Here is a 21,875-nt window from a genome sequence, read left to right on the forward strand (position 1 = left end):
TTATTTTATTGAAATTTTACGGAGTAATAAGTTTGAAGTCAAATTTTGATAATCGTGGACATTACACTTGCTAATAAAAAAATTATTTTAATAAATCCGGCTTTTTGGTAAGCGATTAATTGTTTATAACTTTATAGCATCACTTGCCGATTGAATTCATTATGAAAATCATTCTGATCACCTGTTTTCATTATTTGTGCCAGTGATTTTTACGAAATGGTTTCATAACATTATTCCTTTATTATAACATTGTTGAAAAGAAATAATCAAGGTATAATAAATAAGAAAGGATGATAATTAGTAGTGAAAAAAAAAAAACTCAGAATAATCTCCTATCTATCTCAAAGTCCTTCCCAGAACTCGATCAAATATTAACACGACTTTAATACTTCGTATCTCTTAACCCCAGGACAGGAATGTATATACTATATACATATCTAGTGCAGATCGCTCGAGTAATTAGTCAAAGAGTATGAGCAGCTTCTGGTTAGCTTGACTGTCATACCTACAGGCAACAAATTCTGAGTGGTTCCATCACCGGATGGTCTTACATTAATGAAGCTCTAGTGAAGGCTGCAAATTTTGAGTGGTCATCTTGAAGCAGAATCTGTGGATTTCCTTGTTCGACCTTGGATCAAATTTTAAAATAATTAGAATCAAGAAAAATGTCAACAAAGACACTTCTGCAATTTCACACAGCAGTTAAAAAGCTAAAATAAGATTGAGAATGACAGATGCCTATGAGTTACATTGCTGAACTAAAGGGCTGCCATAAACTTATAAATTGTGCATACCTAACTGCCATTTAGTGTATGGTAAAAACTCGAAAATGTATGATTTATTAGATGTCTAGGGTGAAGGTGAACATACCAAAGTTCCTTTCTCAAGAACAAATATATTATCCATGCTCAGCACAGTTGAAATTCGATGAGCAATGGTGATTACAGTCATTCCTTGGCAAGCACTAGATATGACATTTTGTAGTAATGAAGCTGTCCGTATATCAATATTAGCTGTGCATTCATCTAAGAACATCACCTGAAAATATCAAAAACCATTATCCAATCATGTTAACTGACTGGTATGTTTCATCTTCCAAACATTAACTTGGCTACTAAGTTCCTGGTTGACATGATGCAGAAAACTAACACTAATATGATTATTATCATAGAAACATAGTAATAGCATGTGTTTCAAAAATTCAAACTACTTTTGATTATAATTTATGCAGCCAACCTTGGAAGACTTCAAAAGTGCTCGTGCAAGGCAAAGAAGTTGCCGTTGGCCAACAGAAAATGATGCTTCAGACTCTTTTATTTGCATATCCAGCCCGCCTACTGCTTCTATCTCTTCCTTGATGCGACATTTCTCTAAAACTTCCCAGAGTTTCATGTCATCATTCAATCGGAAAGGATCTAAATTTTCCCTAAAAATAAAATAAATAAATAAATAAACTAAATACAATGAACATTTCTAGCCACTTGAAGCAATTAAGGCAATTGCATCAAAAATATGGATATTGCAGACATGGCAAGTACAAAGCACATTTATGCATACTTTGAATTAGCTTGGGGTTGACATAATACACAACCTAGATCAGTCAGAAATATAGCAAAGCTCTTATTTGAAATCTCAAATTAAACTTTACCTCACAGATCCTTGAAATAAGAAAGGACTTTGCGGGACAACAGCAAATCTTGAGCGAAGATCTCTAACAGAAACAAGATTTATGTTTACATCATCAACTAATATACATCCTCCGCATATTGGGCTCAGACGGAAAAGGGCATTAACAATGCTAGATTTTCCAGCACCAGTCCTACCAACAATTCCAACCTGCTCAACAGTCACAAACTTGTCAATTTTAACACATAGATGATAGGAAAAGCTAATTTTGTGCACAAAATAAGCACAAAACAAATAAGAAAGAGGAAGAAAAGGCTTGCCTGTGTTCCACCTGCAATGGTAAATGATATGTCACACAATGCTGGAGGAAGAGAAGGCAAATATCTGAGAATCACATTCTCAAACTTAATCCGTCCTTGATAAGGCCAATCTCTAGGTGTGGCTATAGATCCACAAAGTTCTTCTTGAGGAATGTCCATATACTAGGAATTCAAGAGTAATTATATACATAAATTCATGGCACCGATAAACTTTATTCAGAAAAGAATGGGATGGTGGAGGACTAGATGATGGGTTGAAGTACACACATCAACAGCTAAAGGAATCTTGATGGCATAACATCTTACCTGGACAACCCTTTCAACAGCAACCATTTCCTTCTCTGTCTCAGTGAAGCTAGATAAGAAACTTCCCAGCAGAGAAACAATTGGAGCAGCATAAGACAGAGCCAAGCCAACCTGTAAACAAAAAGAAGTTTATATACTTTAGATTAGCTTATAAACAGTACAGTACAGCACAGAGGTTAAACAAGGTGAAAGCTTACCAGCCCAGGTGTGCCCATACTAACAGGGAACTTGTCAAAAGATCCAATAATAGCCATAATGGCTATAAATGAGATGAGAAATGCTGCCAACAACTGAAATATGAAATGGCTAATGCATGAGAACTGAGAAGATGTGGACTTAGAAAAATATAATGAATATAATTGTCTTTTTTATCAGTTGTAATATCAGCTAAAAAGTAAAAACCAAAAGGTAAATAATACCCACAATATATAGAGCATTAGTCATTCTTAAATCACCCGAGAGAGAGAGAGCATTCTACCATTAACAATAAGTCTGAAGCAAGAAGATTTAATTAGCACTGAGAAAGACCTGAAGTCGCAGGGAAAGCCACAAACTGGCTGTTATTTCAGTGTAGGAGGTTCTCTGATACATCTCTACATAACTGGTGAATTTTGAGAAGAAAAATTCCTGCAACCATAGCATTAAGATTATGTCTCTGAAATACTAAGAAAAAAATAATTAAAAAACCTTCCTCATAAGGCATTACTCCCCTTGCCCCATATATTTCAAAAAACTTCCTCATAAGCCACTTATGATATGATTCAATAAATTGATTTTTCAAAAATCTGAAGACTAACTAGTTAAGCACTAGTTTATTAGTTGACTCTTCCACATAAACAAAGAAAACAAAAGAACAGCACATAAACATAGTGAATTAATCCACCAATTGCTAATTATGTTTACCCTTTCGGTGCAGTACCTAACTTAAAGTGGTGCAAGGCACCTTGCCTCCTCAAGCCCTCATCTTAAGATCCAGTAAATAATTTACAAAAGCCGTAAACATGTCACTTTTTAAGGTAAAGATTACATAATTCTACCTTCCAAAAATAGCTGCTAAGTAGTCAGCTAAAAAACTCGAAACTCAAAGAGGTAACTCTTTATAAATAACATATATTAGGCAATAATGACCAAAAAACATATAAACACAAAGTAGTCCTCACTTTAACTCAAAAAGACCACTTAAAAATTAAAGTATATGGTGCACTCAATTAATACACTAGAATGCAAAAAATTAATACACTAGAATGCAAAGGTAGAATGACCCCATCATAATAGTTTTGAAAAATGAGAAAATGGACTGCTAAATATGTTTGCAACAAGTACTATTTTGCTCTTCAGCCAATTAATTTCTGCATATAGTATGACTCATATAGTACCTCTGACTTAAATGCCCTTATGGTAGATGATCCATCTAGCGTCTCAGTGAATGATGCATATATTGGGGAGCGTGAAACACTATCTAGCCTGCGCAATTCACGTGATGTTGATCTGTAATAAAACTGAAGAGTATAGATCATAACACAATTCAGAAAATAATGTAATCTAAGTGGAAAAACAAAATAAGTACTATCAACAAATTAATGATTTCCCAAACACCATTATATTCACGAGTGTATGATAAGCATGCATCATACGAGTTCTGAATAACATCAAGAAAAGTAACTTGAACCCTTTGTGCCAACAAGTTCTACCCTAAAAAGTTAAAACTTGTATGCAGTTTTGAAGATGTCTGGAGCCTTGTAAGATGATTACATTAGAGCAGCTTCCCCCACTCTGCAGCATAATGCAAGTCAGTGGGAGCAGGAAGCTTATCTTATCTAACAATTGGAATCACGTTTTTGTTAGAGAAAGCTCACAAATATTTTCATGTTGGCACGGCATCTTATATTCTACAGTGACAAAATCAAAGCATTAAACATGGAAGATGGCCAGGTTCAGCATGATAAAGTACGCTAAATCAAACATACAGGAACAGGATCAAGGAGAAATTACCTCCATTACCCTCAACAAAATTTTGAGATCAATGAAATTCAACCTAAAGCTTCTGCTTTCTCTAACTAAATATTCCATAACGGGTCATGGAAACAATTGAAATCAACTATAGCATGGAAATAAAGCCACGCCTTGATTTCAACAACAAAAATTTTCAAAAAAGCTAGTATTCTAAGGAATATAGAAGTAAGAAGCATGAGAATACCTGCAGCTTCTTGTAGATATACCAAAAGGGCAATAGCAAAAGCAGTAAAATAATCTGCAGAAGTGCATAAATCAGGTTAGGGAGTAAAATTTCAGTAAAATATGTACTATTTTAAATGGGTAATATCTTCAAACAACAAGCCAAACCATTCGTTAAGTCACCTGCACATATGACAAGACTATTGCAACCCCCAAGAGGCCAACAAAGTTGGCAAGGAGAATGTTAAAGATGAATGGAAGAGAATCGTCTATTGTATAAAGATCTGAAGACAACCTACAAAAGAAAGCATGTGAAGATACAGTTGCTGATATCTAGAGACTCGCAACAAGGATCAAATATTCAAATCACACCTATTGATAATCCTTCCACGAGGAGTCCGATCAAAGAAAAGCACGGGTGAGTTGACAAGATTATTAAGTAGTGAATCATGAACCCGCATAGCTGCTTGCAAACCACCAAATGCAAATGAAAAAGCCCTCACCAATGTCAAGACAGAGTTCAATATGCAGAAAATACTCAGTATAACCTGAAATTTTGATGAGGCAACAAAAACTTAGGTAATGTCTTCAAGATATTATGCAAAGCATATAAGTCATAGCCAAGTTGAGTAGTCATTAAGATTAGCAAGTATTTCATTCCTCCTGGTAGCCAAGGCTGCTCCAAGCACCAGCTTTAGCTATGCATATTATAGTAAATCTAGGGCCATTATACACTGTTTGCGATTTTCCAATGTTGTTTTTCTAAGATTGACAATTTCAAAGTTAGTGCGCAAAAGCAGCTGAATTCTATCATTGATTTATACATGCTATTTTCTTAAATAATGTTCAGATTTTCAAAATAAATGACGGATTAAAGGGTGAGAGCAGAGGTACAGTTGAAACATTACAAAAAGATGAATTCTATTTTTTTAAAAGCAAGTACCAGATAGAAGGTTAATGAATAATGTGTTCTGTCATTTCCTTTAGTTGTATCAACCCAATATGATAACCAAAGATCATTTCCATTACGTGAAGCTTGCATCATAGCAGCAGAGATAAGTATCAGGGAAGCAAGAAACCAGCCAGAAAAGGCCGCATATTTTCTGCAGAAATTTTAAGCCCAGTAAAAAAATAAACATAGTAGGACAAACAATCCAGAACATTATACATGTCAGTATATATTTTAATTTAATTATAAAAATAAAGAAAAAGAAACTGGGAACTGGGGTATCTGTTTACCTGTATACAGCCAGCTCCACATTGCCCTCTTTCCTCTCCTCAAGTTCAACGGTCTCCTCTGCTTCAGAAGAAATCTGAATACATTCTTTCCCTTCGCTAGAGTTTTCGTTAACTTCACAAATAGACTCTACACTCTTTTCTTGATTTTTTACAGGCAGCAATGGACTCAATGCTGTATGTGCAGAAAATTCAGAACATGATGCTAAATCTGCTGGGCTTCCTACCAGCTTTACACAGCCTTTACTCATATATACCACTATATCTGCAAATAGTATGGCCTGAGGAGAACATATTTAAAATTAAAATTAAAATTTATTAAAAAAATTGTCACATTAGAATATGGTCTCATTTCCATTGCTTCTCCATTTACACAAATATAAACACCTTAAGTATAAGATTAAAAAATATAATAAAACTTATTACTCAGTAAAAATATTTACGCCAGCAAATCCTACTTTTCTTGGCAGGTACATGGGAGGATAAATTAATGAAGAAAACATCAAGAAAAACATGATTACTGAAAACTGAAAAGTTCCAAATAAATTGCCAATTCAAGGACAATACAAGTCACAAGCTTGGGTTGTTACTTGTTAGCAACAGGGGAAAAAATATTAATATTACATTGCATGAAAAAAGGTTGATAATTAACATCTTTACCTCACAAAGGATAAATACTTGCATGTTAAATCTTAACAATTCACCGCTAGTTGGCAAACATAACTTTAGAAAGGGGAAAAAAAAAAGGAATCACACTGCATAGGAAAGATATACCGGTGTTGGAGATGGACACCACCTATGACAGGCTGTCCCTGTAAATTGAGGGATAACCTGCGGGTAAGGGGTGCAGGCAAGGGAGAGAAAGGTGGAAAAAAGATCTACAGACTACAAAGACAGCCATGTAATAGTCAAGACTCAAGAGACTTTTTCTGTCAGGAATTAAACCAAGATTTCAGTAGTAGAAAAGAATTGAATACCAGCTGATTTACTGAATACGGAATTGAAGATAGTTCAGAGAAAAGTGATTTGGTGATTCCGCTCACTATCAGTCATAGTTGAAACTAGGTTAAATCCAGTGCAATGCACGTTTCTTAAATTTTTTTAACAATAATATTACAAAATATAAAGTACATAAAAGATATTTAGAAATATTTCATTTGGGTACATTTGAAACATGATCGTCAAACTGGAAAGAAAATACATAACGTATAGATAGTTTACTTAAAGATTTTGCAAAAAAAAAAAACGAAAAAGGCAGGTAAAATTTTTCACAAGGTGATGACAAGTGTCATGGAAGGATTTGCTTTTAGTATAGGTTAAATAGATTACAAAATATAAAGTACATAAAAGATATTTAGAAATATTTCATTTGGGTATATATGGAACATAATCGTCAAACTGGAAAGAAAATACATAACGTATAGATAGTTTACTTAAAGATTTTGCAAAATTAAAAAAAAAAAAAAAAAAAAAAAAAAGCGAAAAAGGCGGGTAAAATTTTTCACAAGGTGATGACAAGTGTCATGAAAGGATTTGCTTTTAGTATAGGTTAATAGTTTTCAATTGTCAAGTAACGCGTAATCTACTCTGATACCCTTTCTTCTACAGAATAATAAATTCAATAAGCATAATTATGATGCACCCAACTTTACCATATTAAGCAACCTTACCAAAAAAATCATGATTCATGTATAGTCAAGAACAGGAGTTTATAATTAAAGAAGAAACATAGAGAAATCATTAATAAAATCTTGGAAAGAGAGCTGAATATAATTACCTGAATATTATGTGTACAAAGAACACATGTTTGCTGGTTCATAAGAGGACCATGAATGACATTATCTAATATAGATCGGGCAACTTGCGCATCAACAGCACTTAGGACATCATCAAGCAACAATATATCTGACATGTGATAGATAGCCCTGCCAATTGTGGGAACTTTATGAGGAAGAAACTGGGCATGCATAGGGATGCCCAACTTGGGCATGATACAGTGATATAAAGTTCCAGTACAGAAATAAAGCGAGCAAAATATTCACCTTGCCAAAGCTATGCGGACCCTTTGTCCACCAGATAAATTGGCCCCTTTGTCTCCCACATAAGCCATATCACCTCCAGGCATCAATGAAATATCAACATCCAGAGCACAAGCTCTGAGCACTTCTGCATATCTTACAGCAAAAGACAAAATCAGATTATTTTTGCCACTAAGAAACTGCTTGGCATAAATAATAAGCTTAAATTTATGATTCTTGTGGAGTAAGAGAGCAGGAGAAAACATGAACTTGTACCAATTTTTCAGGGAAATTGGACAGAGAAGGAGAGTTAAACTGCAAAATATTAGATAATCATATCAGTTAAGTTTATACCTTTCTGAAACATGTTCCTTCCCTAAGAGTATGTTCTCACGTATAGTACCAGAAAGAATCCAAGGCACCTGCGAATTCCAAGATTGGTTTACCAAAAAAGAATAACGACATGTTCAAACAAGAAAGAAATCCTTTTTCTTATGTTAAACCTGTGGCACGTATGCTGTAGAACCATTTAAATGTGCCCATCCCTCAATGATATTCATTTCTCCAAGCATTGAATTCAACAGGGAAGATTTGCCAGAGCCAACCTGTTACATATAATCAGAGTGAAATGGATCTTAATGAAGAGGTGTTCTCATCAAAAAAAAAAAAAAAATAAAATAAAATAAAATCAGCAGTATGGAGCTAGAAAAATAATAGTCCAAACAGGTAGGCCTTAGAATGAGTAGAGTAGCTCAAGCAACCAACTCAGTACATCTTTGGGCCTAGGCTTTGAGAAACTTATTGTGCAGTACAAACCAAATATGAGCTTAACTTTACACTTAATTCCAGTTCATTTGAAAAGATGCGTTCAGATGACCTAACTAGTTGTATAAATGGCCTTTGTATTCAGCTTTACAAGACAAACAGAAGCAAATCTGCAACGTTTCAGAGAATTTTGACAAGTGATGCAAAAGACATGAATTACGGAACAAGTGAACAGAATCACAATATCTCATGTCTATAGTTACCTCTCTGACGATCACTACAAAAGAATCTTTCGGAAGACTAAGATTCACATTATCCAGCCTGAAACTGTCCTTTATAACATGTTCATTTGACCATGAAAAGGATGCATCATGAAATATAATAGCCTTATCTTCTAAGGCATCATCAATACGGACACTCAAACAAGTTGGATACAGAAGAGAGCTCTTTCCCCGGCTTAGACTATGTTCAGGGCAAGCAAGGAACCTGCTCAACCTCCTTGTAGATATAAAGGCCTAGAAAATGTTAGGAAAACACATCAGTCACCAACTAGCAAAATCTTAGGGAGTTGGCATTTTAGGGACAATTGCACAGAAAACTTACGTCAACCAAGCCATTGATCACCCAGGGAAATGAATTCAGAGGGGAAATCAAAGTATTAAACAGAGCCACACAAGTGAATACCTGGAAGAGGTATAACCAAGACAAGCACATGTCATACCAAAGTCATGAATTATTTTATTCAAATTTGAAAAAGCTACACAAGTTGCGAACTTTTCATTTTAGTGCCCATTTTCAGTTGACAATATCACATATTATTAGCCAAAAGCCTGTTGTATTTTATACAAATATTTCAGAGTAGCTTCTAACCCTTTACATTTCCAAGAGGTGGTGTGTATATGAGAATCAATAAATTTTACTTGTATTTGACTTCTTCAATTAACAACGGGACAACTGAGTGATGTTCTAAAAATAAACTATAAAATCCAGCTGGCTTTCTGTTGGAAAATAAGCGAGGGAGAGACAGAGAGAGAGAGATGCCTCTTTTAACTACAAAACATACCGTAGCAGCGTCAAGCTGATGCCCCATTAATGTGTAGAGTCCAAACGTACATAACGAGAAAAGAGTAGGTGTTGTAGCCCAGAAGAATACACACCAAGCATCAAGATACTTTCTCATCTAATATAGTGAACAACATAAGAATAGTTATCAAACATAAAATAAAAATAAAAAAAATCCTAGAAAGGAGCAGCAGCATTATCTACATACGGATAAATTTGCAACTTCGGAACGTCTAGTCTCCATCACCCAGTTTTTAAAGAGAATTTCCCAGCAGTACATTTTCAATGTACGAATATAAGTTAAAAGTTCGCCCGTCCTCCTAATCCTGCATGGAAAAGGAAAATACAACTTCAAACCAACATATATTTATGGTGATAAGCATCTTATACCGTGATCAAGTTTAATTCTCTTGCTCTTTCTGCTGTGATTCATTACACATGATTTCATTCTCAAAAAAAATAAAAATAAAAAATAAAATAAAAACTTGATAGACTTGGCTTTGACACTAGCACAAGATGGCCATCCAATCAAAGTAAAATGACTGGAAGATGAAAGAGCTTCTAGTTTCTTTTACATTCTCTCTGTCCCCACAACACATTATATTAAACCAACCCAAAATAATATGTTGCTTTCTAAATTTAGTAATTTGACTTTGAACTTTCACATACCCCTAATGTTGCAGAGATGTACAAATTAGAAGAGTGAGGGATAGCTGCGATACTTAAACTCATTTTATAAAAATTGATTCTCAATAAAATGTGGCCTATGGCTTAGAAATGGAAGGGTCGGCAAAACTGCAAAACAAAACAAACAAATCTACTTACCTCTCATCTTTCTGTTTCATCATTTTGTCAGTGGCATTAGCTATTAATTTGGCAATCCATTTATTAACTGCAATTCAGACTCAAAATATCTTAGTATGGTTGAAAACAAAAAGAAAATGAAATGAAGTACTGAAACGAAACAAACTGTAAACCCTGCAGCAGACTACCCCTTTCTTGAAAAGATCCTTGACACCAAGGATCAAAATTTGGAATTTCATCTCAAAAACAGTACCGCAGGCTTCCTCAGGGGTAAGATTTTCCATTGCAACAACCAGTGTACCGCAGCCTCTGCTACTTGACCATTCTATCCCTGCTGATTACAACTAAGATTTTTCCTCCCTCCTTTTCAACTACCATACTGTGTATTAAACCAGAATTATACGGACAATTCTAAGGAGATGAAAATGATTATTTTGACTAATAAGCTTACGAACTGGAAAAAGAAAGCAGAAATTCAAAGGAACAAGAAGATAATATTTGCATTAAACTCTGAAAATAAGAAGGATAGTTGGATAGTACAAGCTTTTGAGAGGCCTGTTCTCTCCCTAGACAACATTTAAAAGGTTGGACCTCTCCAAAATGTTTTCAATCTAACAATATTCAACATGCCCTTTCCTTATACTAACTATGTTGACTACTAAAAGAATAATATTAGACCTTCCCCTAGGTCAGTTCATTACCAACTGTCATAATTGTAAATCCTATACCAGGTCCTGTGCTTGTATCAGCAAGTTAATATAGGTTTTTACAGGGAGACAACAATCAGTCTAAAATTCTCGTGCAGTTACATAATGTAACAAGTAAGCTGCAAAATATTCTATGGGGCAGTAGAAGCTTCCACTGAAGAGTATGCATGACTTTGACAATTGACACTGAATCATCATTCGTCAGTTAAGCATAAAACTACACCTATATAAGATAAAATCATTGAGAACATGTCTTAAGGAGATACTGACCTGGTATAAGCAAAACTGTAATAGTGATGCCGGCAACAAAAGCAAAGCTAACTTGAGTATACAGAAGATAGAGTGCAATCCCAATTTGTAAAGGCAAGCTGCAATTACAATACAAAGGTATGAAGATTAAGTAAAATCATCTTGTGGAAAACACAAAAGGGCAAAACAAATTTAAATAGAAACTCAAGAATTTTTATTCTTCATCTTTTACAAGATGCAAATCAGCTACAATCATACTCACCGACATCTATTTCTCTACTCAAATAAGAAAAACGGAAACTTAATAAATTCCACTTCATTTCATCCCTTTACAAGTACTTTGCAGCTTACTAGATGATCCCTTTTTCTCCTCAGCTATACGCCTATACTTAGAAACAAGAATCTCCATACCTAATTCTAAAACCAGATAGATTCCTTAACGTACTTACCAGGCTAGCATGCAGCATCAAAAGACTCTAAGCTTATTCACTTGTACAACAACAACAACAAAGCCTTAGTCCCAAAATAATTTGGGTTTGGCTAACATGAATTGTAATAAGGGACCGTGCGATATAACGAAAGGGACAAGTTCACCTTAATGGGTTTGCATGATAGTAGAAACAATCATTTCACAAAATAATAACTTAAGGGAATATATTAGTGTTAGAAGATATCAAAAGCTGAACATAGCTAGAAATAGCTTCCACATGACCAAAGAGACAGATTTTGAGGTTGATAAAGCTTAATACCCTATAGAAAATCAATCTTATGACTCTTATCCAGGTAATGAAGCCATTCATGATAAATACTACCTCCAAATATCATGAAAACTGTTACACAAGTTAACAGTTCGATCAGCATCCACAGACATAAATGTCTGAATTTCCCCTTCAGAGAAGTTTGTTTTCTCTGCTAGACTGACAGAGAGGCACTGCAAATACAAATCAAAAATATTAATGTGGAATTATGAGTCATATCATGATGTCCGAGAAAATTAAACTGCTCTATCCCCTTTCTAAATTATTTTTTCACTAGTAGTAAGTTATATGTCCATTCCAAAGTACACATCTTCTGATTCATTGTATATGTACTATGTAATCACTCAAGGCATCTATTATTCTGTCATCTAATATCACATGATGACTTCGATAGCTTCTGATAAATTACGGTCATTATACCAGCTCAAAAAAAAAAAATCAGTCTCGGAAAGTCACCTTCTGATAAATTACGGTCATTATACCAGCTCGAAGCTTTAATTTCAAAATAGCAAGGTGATAGGTGTACTGTGTATCAAGAACTGACCTGCAAAATTAAACAAGGCATGACAAACAATATTGAGACAAATAAATTCAGCTATCCCAAGGCAAAAAAATATTTCCTTAGCAGAAACACACTCCCAGAAGTATAACGGCATAATGAGTAGATTAAAATCCAAAAAGACTTGAATCCTACTAGAAAATATTGCAAACTGGCATAAGAATTACTTCAAAAAAGATGTTAAACCCAATGATACTGCAAGAAGAAATCCATTCACCCCTCCAGAACCTAGATACACAGAGAGAAGCACAGGTAAGATATACATTGTACAGCAGGTTAGCAAGATTGCATCCCCCCCCTCCCCCAACACAAAACCCTCACCAACAAAAGAAGGGGGAAGAGAGGGGGGGGGGGGGGGGGGGGCGGACGCCAACTTGGACTTGTCAACTTAGGTTCTTGAAATCAGATAATTACCTGTAACTTGAACAGTTAATTTATGGAATCCTAGTAGATTATATTTGGGGACCTAAGGTGATTGGAACTTTATCTAATAGACTAATTAATGACATTTGAATTTTAAAGTATATTTCACAAGCTTAACTATTGTTCTTTTGAACAGCGGAGGTTTAATCCAGAGACCAACAAGCCACGATGAAGGTATAGCCAAGTATACTCACCGTTTTAATAACATTTTAACTTTTTAAGTATATTTCACAATGAAGGTATAGTAGTATTCTTCTTAAAAATTGAACCATTCATCACAAATCCTTTTAAGGGACTATACATATTCATAAAATAGAAAGAAAAAAGGATTAGAGGAAAAACTATGACTATCATCCTCTGCTTCAACTTCAATAGGGGGAAGAGGGATCTTAAAGCAATTCTTTTATGTTTGCAAATATCAATTAGATTCCACAGCCAGCTATGTAAACAGCTTTTGAGGGATTACAATACCTTGTTGAAGAAACTGAATCAACTTATTCAGAAGCAAAGGTCCAGCAAACCCAATGCAGTCATTGAACACCTGATTCACACACACATTACGGTAAAATAGGAAATGGTTTACACAAATATTCATCTTCAACTAAATAAGAATGTAACAATTGCAAGATTTTTTTTATTACCCGTCCACAGTACATAAGCAGAAGAAGGTTGTAAACAGATTTATAAATAACAAAATTACCGGGGAAAAAAAAAAAAAAAAAAACCAACATTTAAATAACTACTGCATTTTAATTTACTAAAAAGTTGATGGGTTAACAAATATCTTCCCTAGCATGACATTTGGAAAGAGGACTACTTTTGTGATTACTCGACTTTTGCACATCCAAATCTCGTTAAAATCTACTTTAGCTCAAATTCTATTCTAAATTTTTTTTAAAAAAAAATTACGTGATTAAACTTGTGAAATAAATCTCATTAAAATTCCTGGTCAGCAAAATTTTGAAGAGAATAGATTATTTCTCTAAAATCAATAATTGGATTAAGACTTAAGAGTAATCAGACAAAATTCAACACATGTTCGAAACTAATATTAGCAACTTATGAACTTAACAAAAAAAAAAAAAAAACTCTACTGATGCTGACAATACCTTTAGCACGCCAAGGCGAAGATATGGCCATCCATATGCAGAACAAATTGCCTTGAAAAATGATGGATTGGAGCAATTAATAATTTGCTGAGCTCGCCAACTTGTCAGCAAGAAATTATGGCAGGAAGAAGGATCCATATCCGACGGCAAATCAAGCAACTCTTCAAAGGTAAGCTGCTTCATGACACCTTTATCCATTATTGGCTTGATTCTGCTGAATGACATGAGCATCCAAATGGTTTTCACTGATCCCTTTCACAGAAAAAAAAAAAAAAAAAAAAAAAAAAAAAAAAAAAAAAAAAGAAACAGGTAATTATTTACAAGTAGTTACAAATCTCATTCTTTGGAAGATTAGTAAAGTTGAGGGTCAATATGAAAATCAGCATAGAAAAACCCTGTTACTCTGAAGTCTGAATACGGCAAGCAAGAAATCATTACTCCCATCCAAAATCAGTTATTCTACCTTCAACTATAATTTCCTCAAATAACAAACCTTTAGGAGAATATAGCTCGTTACACTAATGAAAATCTCTAGAGAAAAGCTCAATTAATTAAACACGTCATATATCAGTATAAAACCATCATACATAAGAATAGAAGGTACTTACAGAATTCCTAGGGTAATCTTCCTCAAGGTCATGTGACAGTAGAGGATCCTCCAGCTGATTATCACTACTGCTAAAGGGGAACACCAAAAAAGAAGACAATTTCTAAATAGGGGAAAAAAAATTTTGCATATGAACTGGTAGCTAGTGCCCAAAACCATGTTGGCCAAACCCCAACAGATATTAAATGAATAACTAGAACATGAGAGTACTTTTTGCAATTTGAGCAATGGGCTAGAAAGAGAAAATAAGGGGATAAGCATAAGAGGAGTACATTGATGCACTCATGAACACCCCATGGTCACAAAACTAATAGGGAGAGACTGCAAAAGAAATAATAATCATCATAGTAAAAAGATTCTTATTCATGTTCTAGAGTTTATCTTTTGTTCAACAAACAACACATACCATATTCACACAACAATCAAACAATTTAACATTATAACATACAAAAAAGATACTTTTTTAATAACAATTTTTATAAAAGTAAGTTTTCTGGACAACAATTAAAAAAAAATTTAAAAAAAAAAAAAGAAAAAAGAAAGAAAGAAAATAAGTTAAGAAGCGCAGGAAAGGCCCTTGGAGTTTAAAGACATCAAACTAATTTTAGAGGTACCTGGAACAGGAATTTTGCCTTATTCTAACAACATTTAGACATATTCCAAATGCCATGTCCAGTAGAAAAGTTAAGCACTCTTTAAAAGTCCACCACACCTGCATAACAAGTCAAATTATCAAAGACTGAAATTTAAATCCAGTTTAATCATATTAGGGAAACTAAACAATATGCAATACTTGATATGCAGGGTTGTCCAACCCTATTATTCAATCAGCAAACCCTCCTGAAACTAGGTCCACTGTGCAAGTATGGGATCAGCCGTATAAGCTTAGAGTATCCGGAGTCTTGACTTAAGTCAACACAAAAAAATTCTATCATTTGAAGCTTACAAGACAGACCAGCCTAGTCATGTATCAGAAACAATGCATTTGGAAATTTCACGTTCTCAAAATGGCATAAAGGGTTTTCAACACCCACTCTTTAAGAATATGCAGTCTAAATTGTCTTCATGCACAAAAAATTTGGTAATGTAGATGAATCATGGAGAAACCCTTAAAAGAGATGGCTCACAGTATCAATTAACATCTTTCATGCTCACAGTAGCATCAGTCCATTAGATAACACTTGCTATTATGGAGAAAACCCAATATCCCTACACAATCACTAACAATAACATGACACAAATATTTGTCAACATTCTCAATAATGCCATGCATCATCAACACCACAGACCACCACTACAATTCACACCTACCTCGTGAAATACAAAGTCTGTATGCTAAGCAGCTTAGCTATATGTCGAATACATTGTCAAATAGTGAAACAACCATTAAAATGTTGAACAGGTGCCAAAAATGGAATAAACTTCCCATTGTACTAAGGAAAACAGATACCTTACCTCATATGATGATATGACTATCTGCAATTGAGGCACTAGCAAAAGTGGCTTTACAATCCACCAAAAACACAGGAGGCGACTGCAACATAGGGTGTACCAGAAATCACACCTAGATAGCAGAAGAATGGTAATCTGCAATGTCATGGTTTGACAACAAAATATCATTCGAGAACATACAATGTTAATTAATTAACAGCATGCTATATTAAAGAACATACCCAAACAGACAACTGAGAGCATCTGTAGATCAAATCATGGTACAAAAATCCGTGACCATTATATCCGTCCCACAGAATCAATACTATGTCAAAGAACGACACACATGCTTCAAGGGCAGGCAAAACTACAATAAATCTCCCAGGCAGGTGCATCTATTTAAATTCAATTCATTCAAACAACATAAATAAAATGAATATTACAAGTCTTGTTCCCAAAATATAAAATAAACCATAAAAAGTTAGCATAGGACAAAAAGCAAACCTTGATTCCTCCTCTGGCATCCCCTTGCAGGATCCAAATGCCAGCAATCAAAATGAGAGTTACCGCATTGCTTCCACAGCCAAATACTGTAATTAATGTTAAGGACATTTAAAAATATAACCACCTAGCAAAAATGGTCTTCTACAGCAAGGGGCAAGAAAAAAGAAGGAAAAAAAAAAAAAAAAACTCGGGTAGTGTTAGACAAAGGATATAGATGAGTAAAGCATTGTGAGAACATGTTATCTTCCCAAACCTGAAATCAAAAAGATGATTTCCTTGAGAATCACAACAAGTAATAAATATAACAATGAATAGATAAACAAGTAGTTAACATCTTGAATCGTTGTTGAAGCTAGTTGTGTTCCAACTTCTAAGAAATATTCACAAACTTGTGTGAGTAATTCAGAGTTGATATGTTTAATCATAGTTGGCTATTGTTTATAAAAAATGAAGATTATTTCCCCCTAGCAAACTTGTGTGAGAAATATTCACAAACTTGTGTGAGTAATTCAGAGGAGTATTTCCCCTAGCTAAGAAATCTTGCGTTGGAGTTCGAACTACTTAAAAATAGGTTAACCAACACGTGGCCTATTTTCAATTTAAACTAAAAAGTTCATGAATAGGTGAAAATAATAATAGGCATAATTCGGCGTAAGATCAATTAATCAAAGCAGGTATTGGTTCATAATAAAATTGCTCCAAAATTCTTAGCATTGATTTCCCTTATCACATCCTAAACCTAACAGCGTTAAGTTTGTCTCATTAAAAATCCAGCAAAAATTAAAAAAAATAAAATAAAATAAAATGTAGCAACAAATTATAATTATAATGAATAAGATGGCAGCAACAATTAAAACTTGACATTGATGGTGTAACGAAGAATTGAAGTAGAAAACCTAATTGAATAAAGATAACACAACGCAATTGAAGTATAATGAAATTAGGGCAGTTTGTAAATTACTTGTATAATGTGATCATGCAAAACGAAAATTATAAAATAACAAAAAATAAAAAATAAAATAAAAAAAAAAAGAAGAAGAAGAATCGAACATACAGTGCAAATGAAATTGGGGAGGAGCAGCATGATTGTGGTGGAAAGAGAAAGAGAAAGAAAGAGAACGCATTAAGAAGAAGAGTGAAAGTGGGAATTAAAGCGAGGGTTTGAAGAAGAAGAGAGTGTTGGGAGTTGAGTTTGACAACATACAGAATTTCAGATACAGCACCACTTTGAAAGTTATTTGAAAACTTTAATTAAAGGCTTCCCACTAACTGTGAACCCCACTTCGCCAAACAAATTAGACGCATTGGCGCGCTCAAAGATTCTTCTTCAACTACGATTAACGCCTTGTGCATCTGGGGGCATAGGGCCTATGTATTTGACATGCAATCATGTATATAGGAAGGTAATCTGGGGTTTGGTGGTACATTTTCTCTCTTGTTTTAGTATAGTAGTACATTTTTGTGTACTACTATACATGTATAATGTACCATTAAAGTATAAGTTATTTGAATAGTACTTTTTATATACTATTATGTATGTAGTGATATTTTTTGTCATCATATTTTCCAATCTTAGGTTCCCATTATTTACAAAAATGTCATCCTATTTGCATCCTTAATACATAGGGCCAATGCGCCGAGAGTTTTCCCTCGAAGTACGCTATAGCCGGGTGTGTATAAAATATTTCATTTCAACTAAATTAAGCCTTTAGGTTTTTTTTAGGGGAGATGAAACTTAAGGGGATTGGTGGCATTTCTATATTTTCTAACAAAATGCAAGGAAATGGTGACTTTTCAAATCTCTCTCTGAATCATTTTTTTCTCTTATTATATTATTCATTATCATATGCAATCACCAATAATATATATATATATATATATATATATATATATATATATATATATATATATATATATATATATATATATATATATATATATATATATATATAATATTCAGATTTAAGAGGTGAGACACAAGATGAGACATTTGATAAAATATATAATAATCTGAACCATGATTCAAATGGAACTTCATATGGACTATGGAGTCGTTTCTTATCGACCCAAATATATGGACTATGGAGTCGTTTCTTATCAACCCAAATTGGTACTTTGGCGCCCTGACCTATATCCAAATCATACTTACAAATAGTCTTTTTTTGTGTTTTTTCAGGGTTTTTCAAATATTTTTAAGACAAACAAAAGATGCCTTAGTTTTAGTTGTATTGAGAGATATTATAAGATCTTTGGTTTTACTTGGGCTACAATGAGCAAAATTTGTTTGTCACAATTATAAACTTGGTATTTGGATATTTGCTTCATTACTTATCATATAATTTTCTTAAGTGCATTCTTGTTCATAATCAAGGCTAAGTCATTCAATATATCAATGCTTGTTTGATTCACGTGTAACTTTGTGCAGATTAAATGTTTAGAAAGGTGCAAAATCATGGAGTTGTTTGGTTTCTATTTCCCTACAATTGAAGAATTGACTCACCCATTTTTCAGTATATCAGTTAATTACGAGTGGGTACATATACTATCTACAATTAATGGAACAACAATTCACTACTTCTTTGTGAATTATTCCGTAATTTTTTGTTTTTGGTAGTGTTACTTTTTGAAAAGGTCTAATTTCTTACATCTCACTAAATAGACACTATAATGCAAGTTTGATTATATAAGATATTTTTCTCGTTTTTTTAGATGCATCACTTTCTATATATAGAAATTGGAATATTAGACAATTATCACCTACAATTGTTGCTGTTTTAGGAATTACCGCCAACATTTTTTATTTTTTTTGAAATTTACCACCTACTTCCTCCGTTCTGTTAATATTGCAACAAGGAGGAACTTACGCATCCCAAAACCCATTTTATATGCTAAATATCTGTTATTGTGTAAGAGTAAAAATTATAAAAGTTGATATTGTAAAAGTATTTTATGAGACGAATCCAACAAGATCCCACTTGACTATATTTTGCTTAGCGTATAAATCATATTATATGGTCAAACAAGAGTGATGAATAGTGCAAAAAGTCCATTGTTGCAATATTAATAGAACGGAGGAAGTATATTTTATGAAAATGGTAAAATTTCCCACCATTTTAAAAGATGACGTCATGGTGGGGCCCACAAACGGTATTACCCTCATTTTCCTTCCTTTTCCTTCGTTCTTCTTTCGATACTCAATATTTCTTCTTCATCTCCTTTTTAATTTTGCACAATTACTAAAAGCAAATTGCTAAAATAAAAATTAAGATTTCAAAATTCATTGTTCTTGCTTCAAATATTCAAAAATTAGGGTTTCTAGGAATTTGATTTCAAGCTATGCCTCAATTTAGATGGAAGTTGAAAAAGAGGGAAGTGAGAATCGAGTGAAGAAGAAAGAAAATGGAGGGAAATAGCAAGGATGACGTCATCTTTGAGGGGTTGGTCAAAGTGGTGAGAAGTTTTTGTGTTTTGAAAAATGTAGGTGGTAATTTCATAAAACAACAACAATTGTAGGTGGTAATTGTTAAAAAATCTATAGAATTTTAATTTAGATTCATTACTTTCCTTTTTAGTTAACAAATTCTCTCTTTCTCTTCCCCTCTCTCCTATCATATGAGTCATCTTTTTTCTTTTCTATTTATCTTTCTCATTTCCAAAATCAATCAATCAATCAATCAATTACATTATACTAAAGGCAAAACTTAGACAACACTTGGCAAAATATTATAAAAAGTTTTCCCTCCAAAACCACTTACTAAAAAAAACTTATTGTAATTAAATTATGACTTTTAGTTTGTATAAAATCTAAAATAAATGTCCTTAAATATCAAATTGCCCATTATAACTATTATATGTTTAATTAATTTCTTTCACAATATTTCATACTTTTTACTACTAAGTCTATTTATAATATTTATATCCATTATTTTTGGTAAAATTTATTGTCATTAGAATTATTTAACAACCGTGCATTGCACGGGGTTTAATCTAGTTACCTATATATATTAATCCTTGAATCTTAAGTGATGCATCTAATAAAACGGAGGAAGTAACATAAACAATAAAATTAAAGAATTTTTTTGGTTACTAAACACCAACTTTTTACCCCCCTCCTCCCTTGGCCATTTACTTAGTAAAAAGAAAATTTGCAAATTGCAGCCATTTAAAATTAGTATTTTGCAAATTGCAACCCAGAAGTTCTTATAAATTATAAATTGTAGCCGGATTCAACTTTTTCATCGGTTTACGTATCAAAAAATATTTGGTTAAGGTTTTAGAGGCCATTTTAGTTCTTAAGGGTCTGAATTGAGCTTAGAATTAGAAGAAAAAAAAAATAATGTAAGTGCCTCATTTTTACAGCAAAAAATAGTTGCCCCCACAAACTGATACATTTTTGTTACGCAAAACGAGGCACTTACGTTATTTTTTTGCTAATTTCGAGCTCAATTTGGAACTTAAGGACTAAAATGGCCCCTAAAATCTTAACCGAATATTTTTCGACAAGTGAACCGATGAAAAAGTTGATACGGGCTGCAGTGTACAATTTATAAGAACTTTTGAGCTACAATTTGCAATATTTTTTAAAAAATGGCTGCAATTTGCAAAATATAAACTTTAAATGACTGCAATTAGCAAATTTTCCTTAGTAAAATATAGATATCAAATTTCCAAAAAAAAAAAAAAAAAAAAAAAAAAAAAAGAACAAAAAAATTTCTCAAATTAATGCTACTCCTATTTTCACAATGAGTAACCTGTAATACTGACAAAGTAACTCCTTTAACATTAACGAATTAGCTTCTTTAATAGATGAACACACGGTTTGATCAACCACGTATAAAAATCCATGCTTGTCATAAGCTACGAGTGAAGTATAAGACTAGATACTAAACTTTGCTATTTGTTGCAGATTGAGTACTCACCTTTTACTCATAGACATTGCATCATCTTCTATCGCTTCGTAATGCTGTGTTAAAGGTCAGTTTTAATGGAATATGAAAACTGAATTTTATAATCGTAGTTCAATTGAAATTTGAAAAACCCATTACTGAAATTACCTCTAAAACAATGTTGAAAAAGCTGTTGAGTTCTAGTTACCTACCGTTTCAAGATTGTGTTGTTAAGGGCTTTGTTGTTGATTCTTGAACTTGTATTTGAGTCTAGATTTTCGTCGAAATCACACGGTTTTCGTCTCGGGCGAAATGCTCATACTATAATTA

At 33.4% G+C, this 21,875-nt stretch overlaps 1 protein-coding gene across 6 annotated transcripts; it reads right to left on the minus strand.

Moving 5' to 3' along the window:
- Positions 1–194: 194 nt before the first annotated feature.
- LOC145590157 (ABC transporter C family member 13-like) lies at positions 195–17,848 on the minus strand. 6 transcript variants are annotated; one of them, XM_081646907.1, is made up of 36 exons: positions 17,714–17,848; positions 16,871–16,912; positions 16,660–16,746; positions 16,398–16,550; positions 16,180–16,311; positions 15,339–15,436; positions 14,726–14,795; positions 14,118–14,369; positions 13,480–13,549; positions 12,753–12,813; positions 12,483–12,570; positions 12,081–12,199; positions 11,290–11,387; positions 10,334–10,400; positions 9,717–9,834; positions 9,510–9,626; positions 9,050–9,130; positions 8,710–8,961; positions 8,185–8,286; positions 8,036–8,103; positions 7,706–7,837; positions 7,441–7,588; positions 5,667–5,944; positions 5,371–5,530; positions 4,800–4,975; positions 4,611–4,722; positions 4,450–4,503; positions 3,629–3,751; positions 2,781–2,879; positions 2,450–2,542; positions 2,253–2,363; positions 1,947–2,108; positions 1,649–1,836; positions 1,237–1,426; positions 871–1,038; positions 198–628 (listed from the first exon to the last, which is right to left on the minus strand). In XM_081646907.1, the coding sequence occupies exons 1-36, from the start codon at positions 17,741–17,743 to the stop codon at positions 548–550; spliced, it is 4,380 nt and encodes a 1,459-aa protein (XP_081503033.1). In that variant the 5' UTR covers positions 17,744–17,848; the 3' UTR covers positions 198–547. The 6 variants fall into 6 exon arrangements, with proteins under 6 accessions (XP_081503037.1, XP_081503036.1, XP_081503033.1 ...); XM_081646909.1 differs by lacking the exon at positions 17,714–17,848 and adding an exon at positions 17,621–17,649; XM_081646908.1 differs by having other exon boundaries at positions 199–628; positions 14,726–14,792.
- Positions 17,849–21,875: the final 4,027 nt, after the last annotated feature.

The sequence above is a fragment of the Chenopodium album genome, chromosome 17, assembly GCF_948465745.1.
Source record: "Chenopodium album chromosome 17, dcCheAlbu1.1, whole genome shotgun sequence".
Classification (NCBI taxonomy): Eukaryota; Viridiplantae; Streptophyta; class Magnoliopsida; order Caryophyllales; family Amaranthaceae; genus Chenopodium; species Chenopodium album.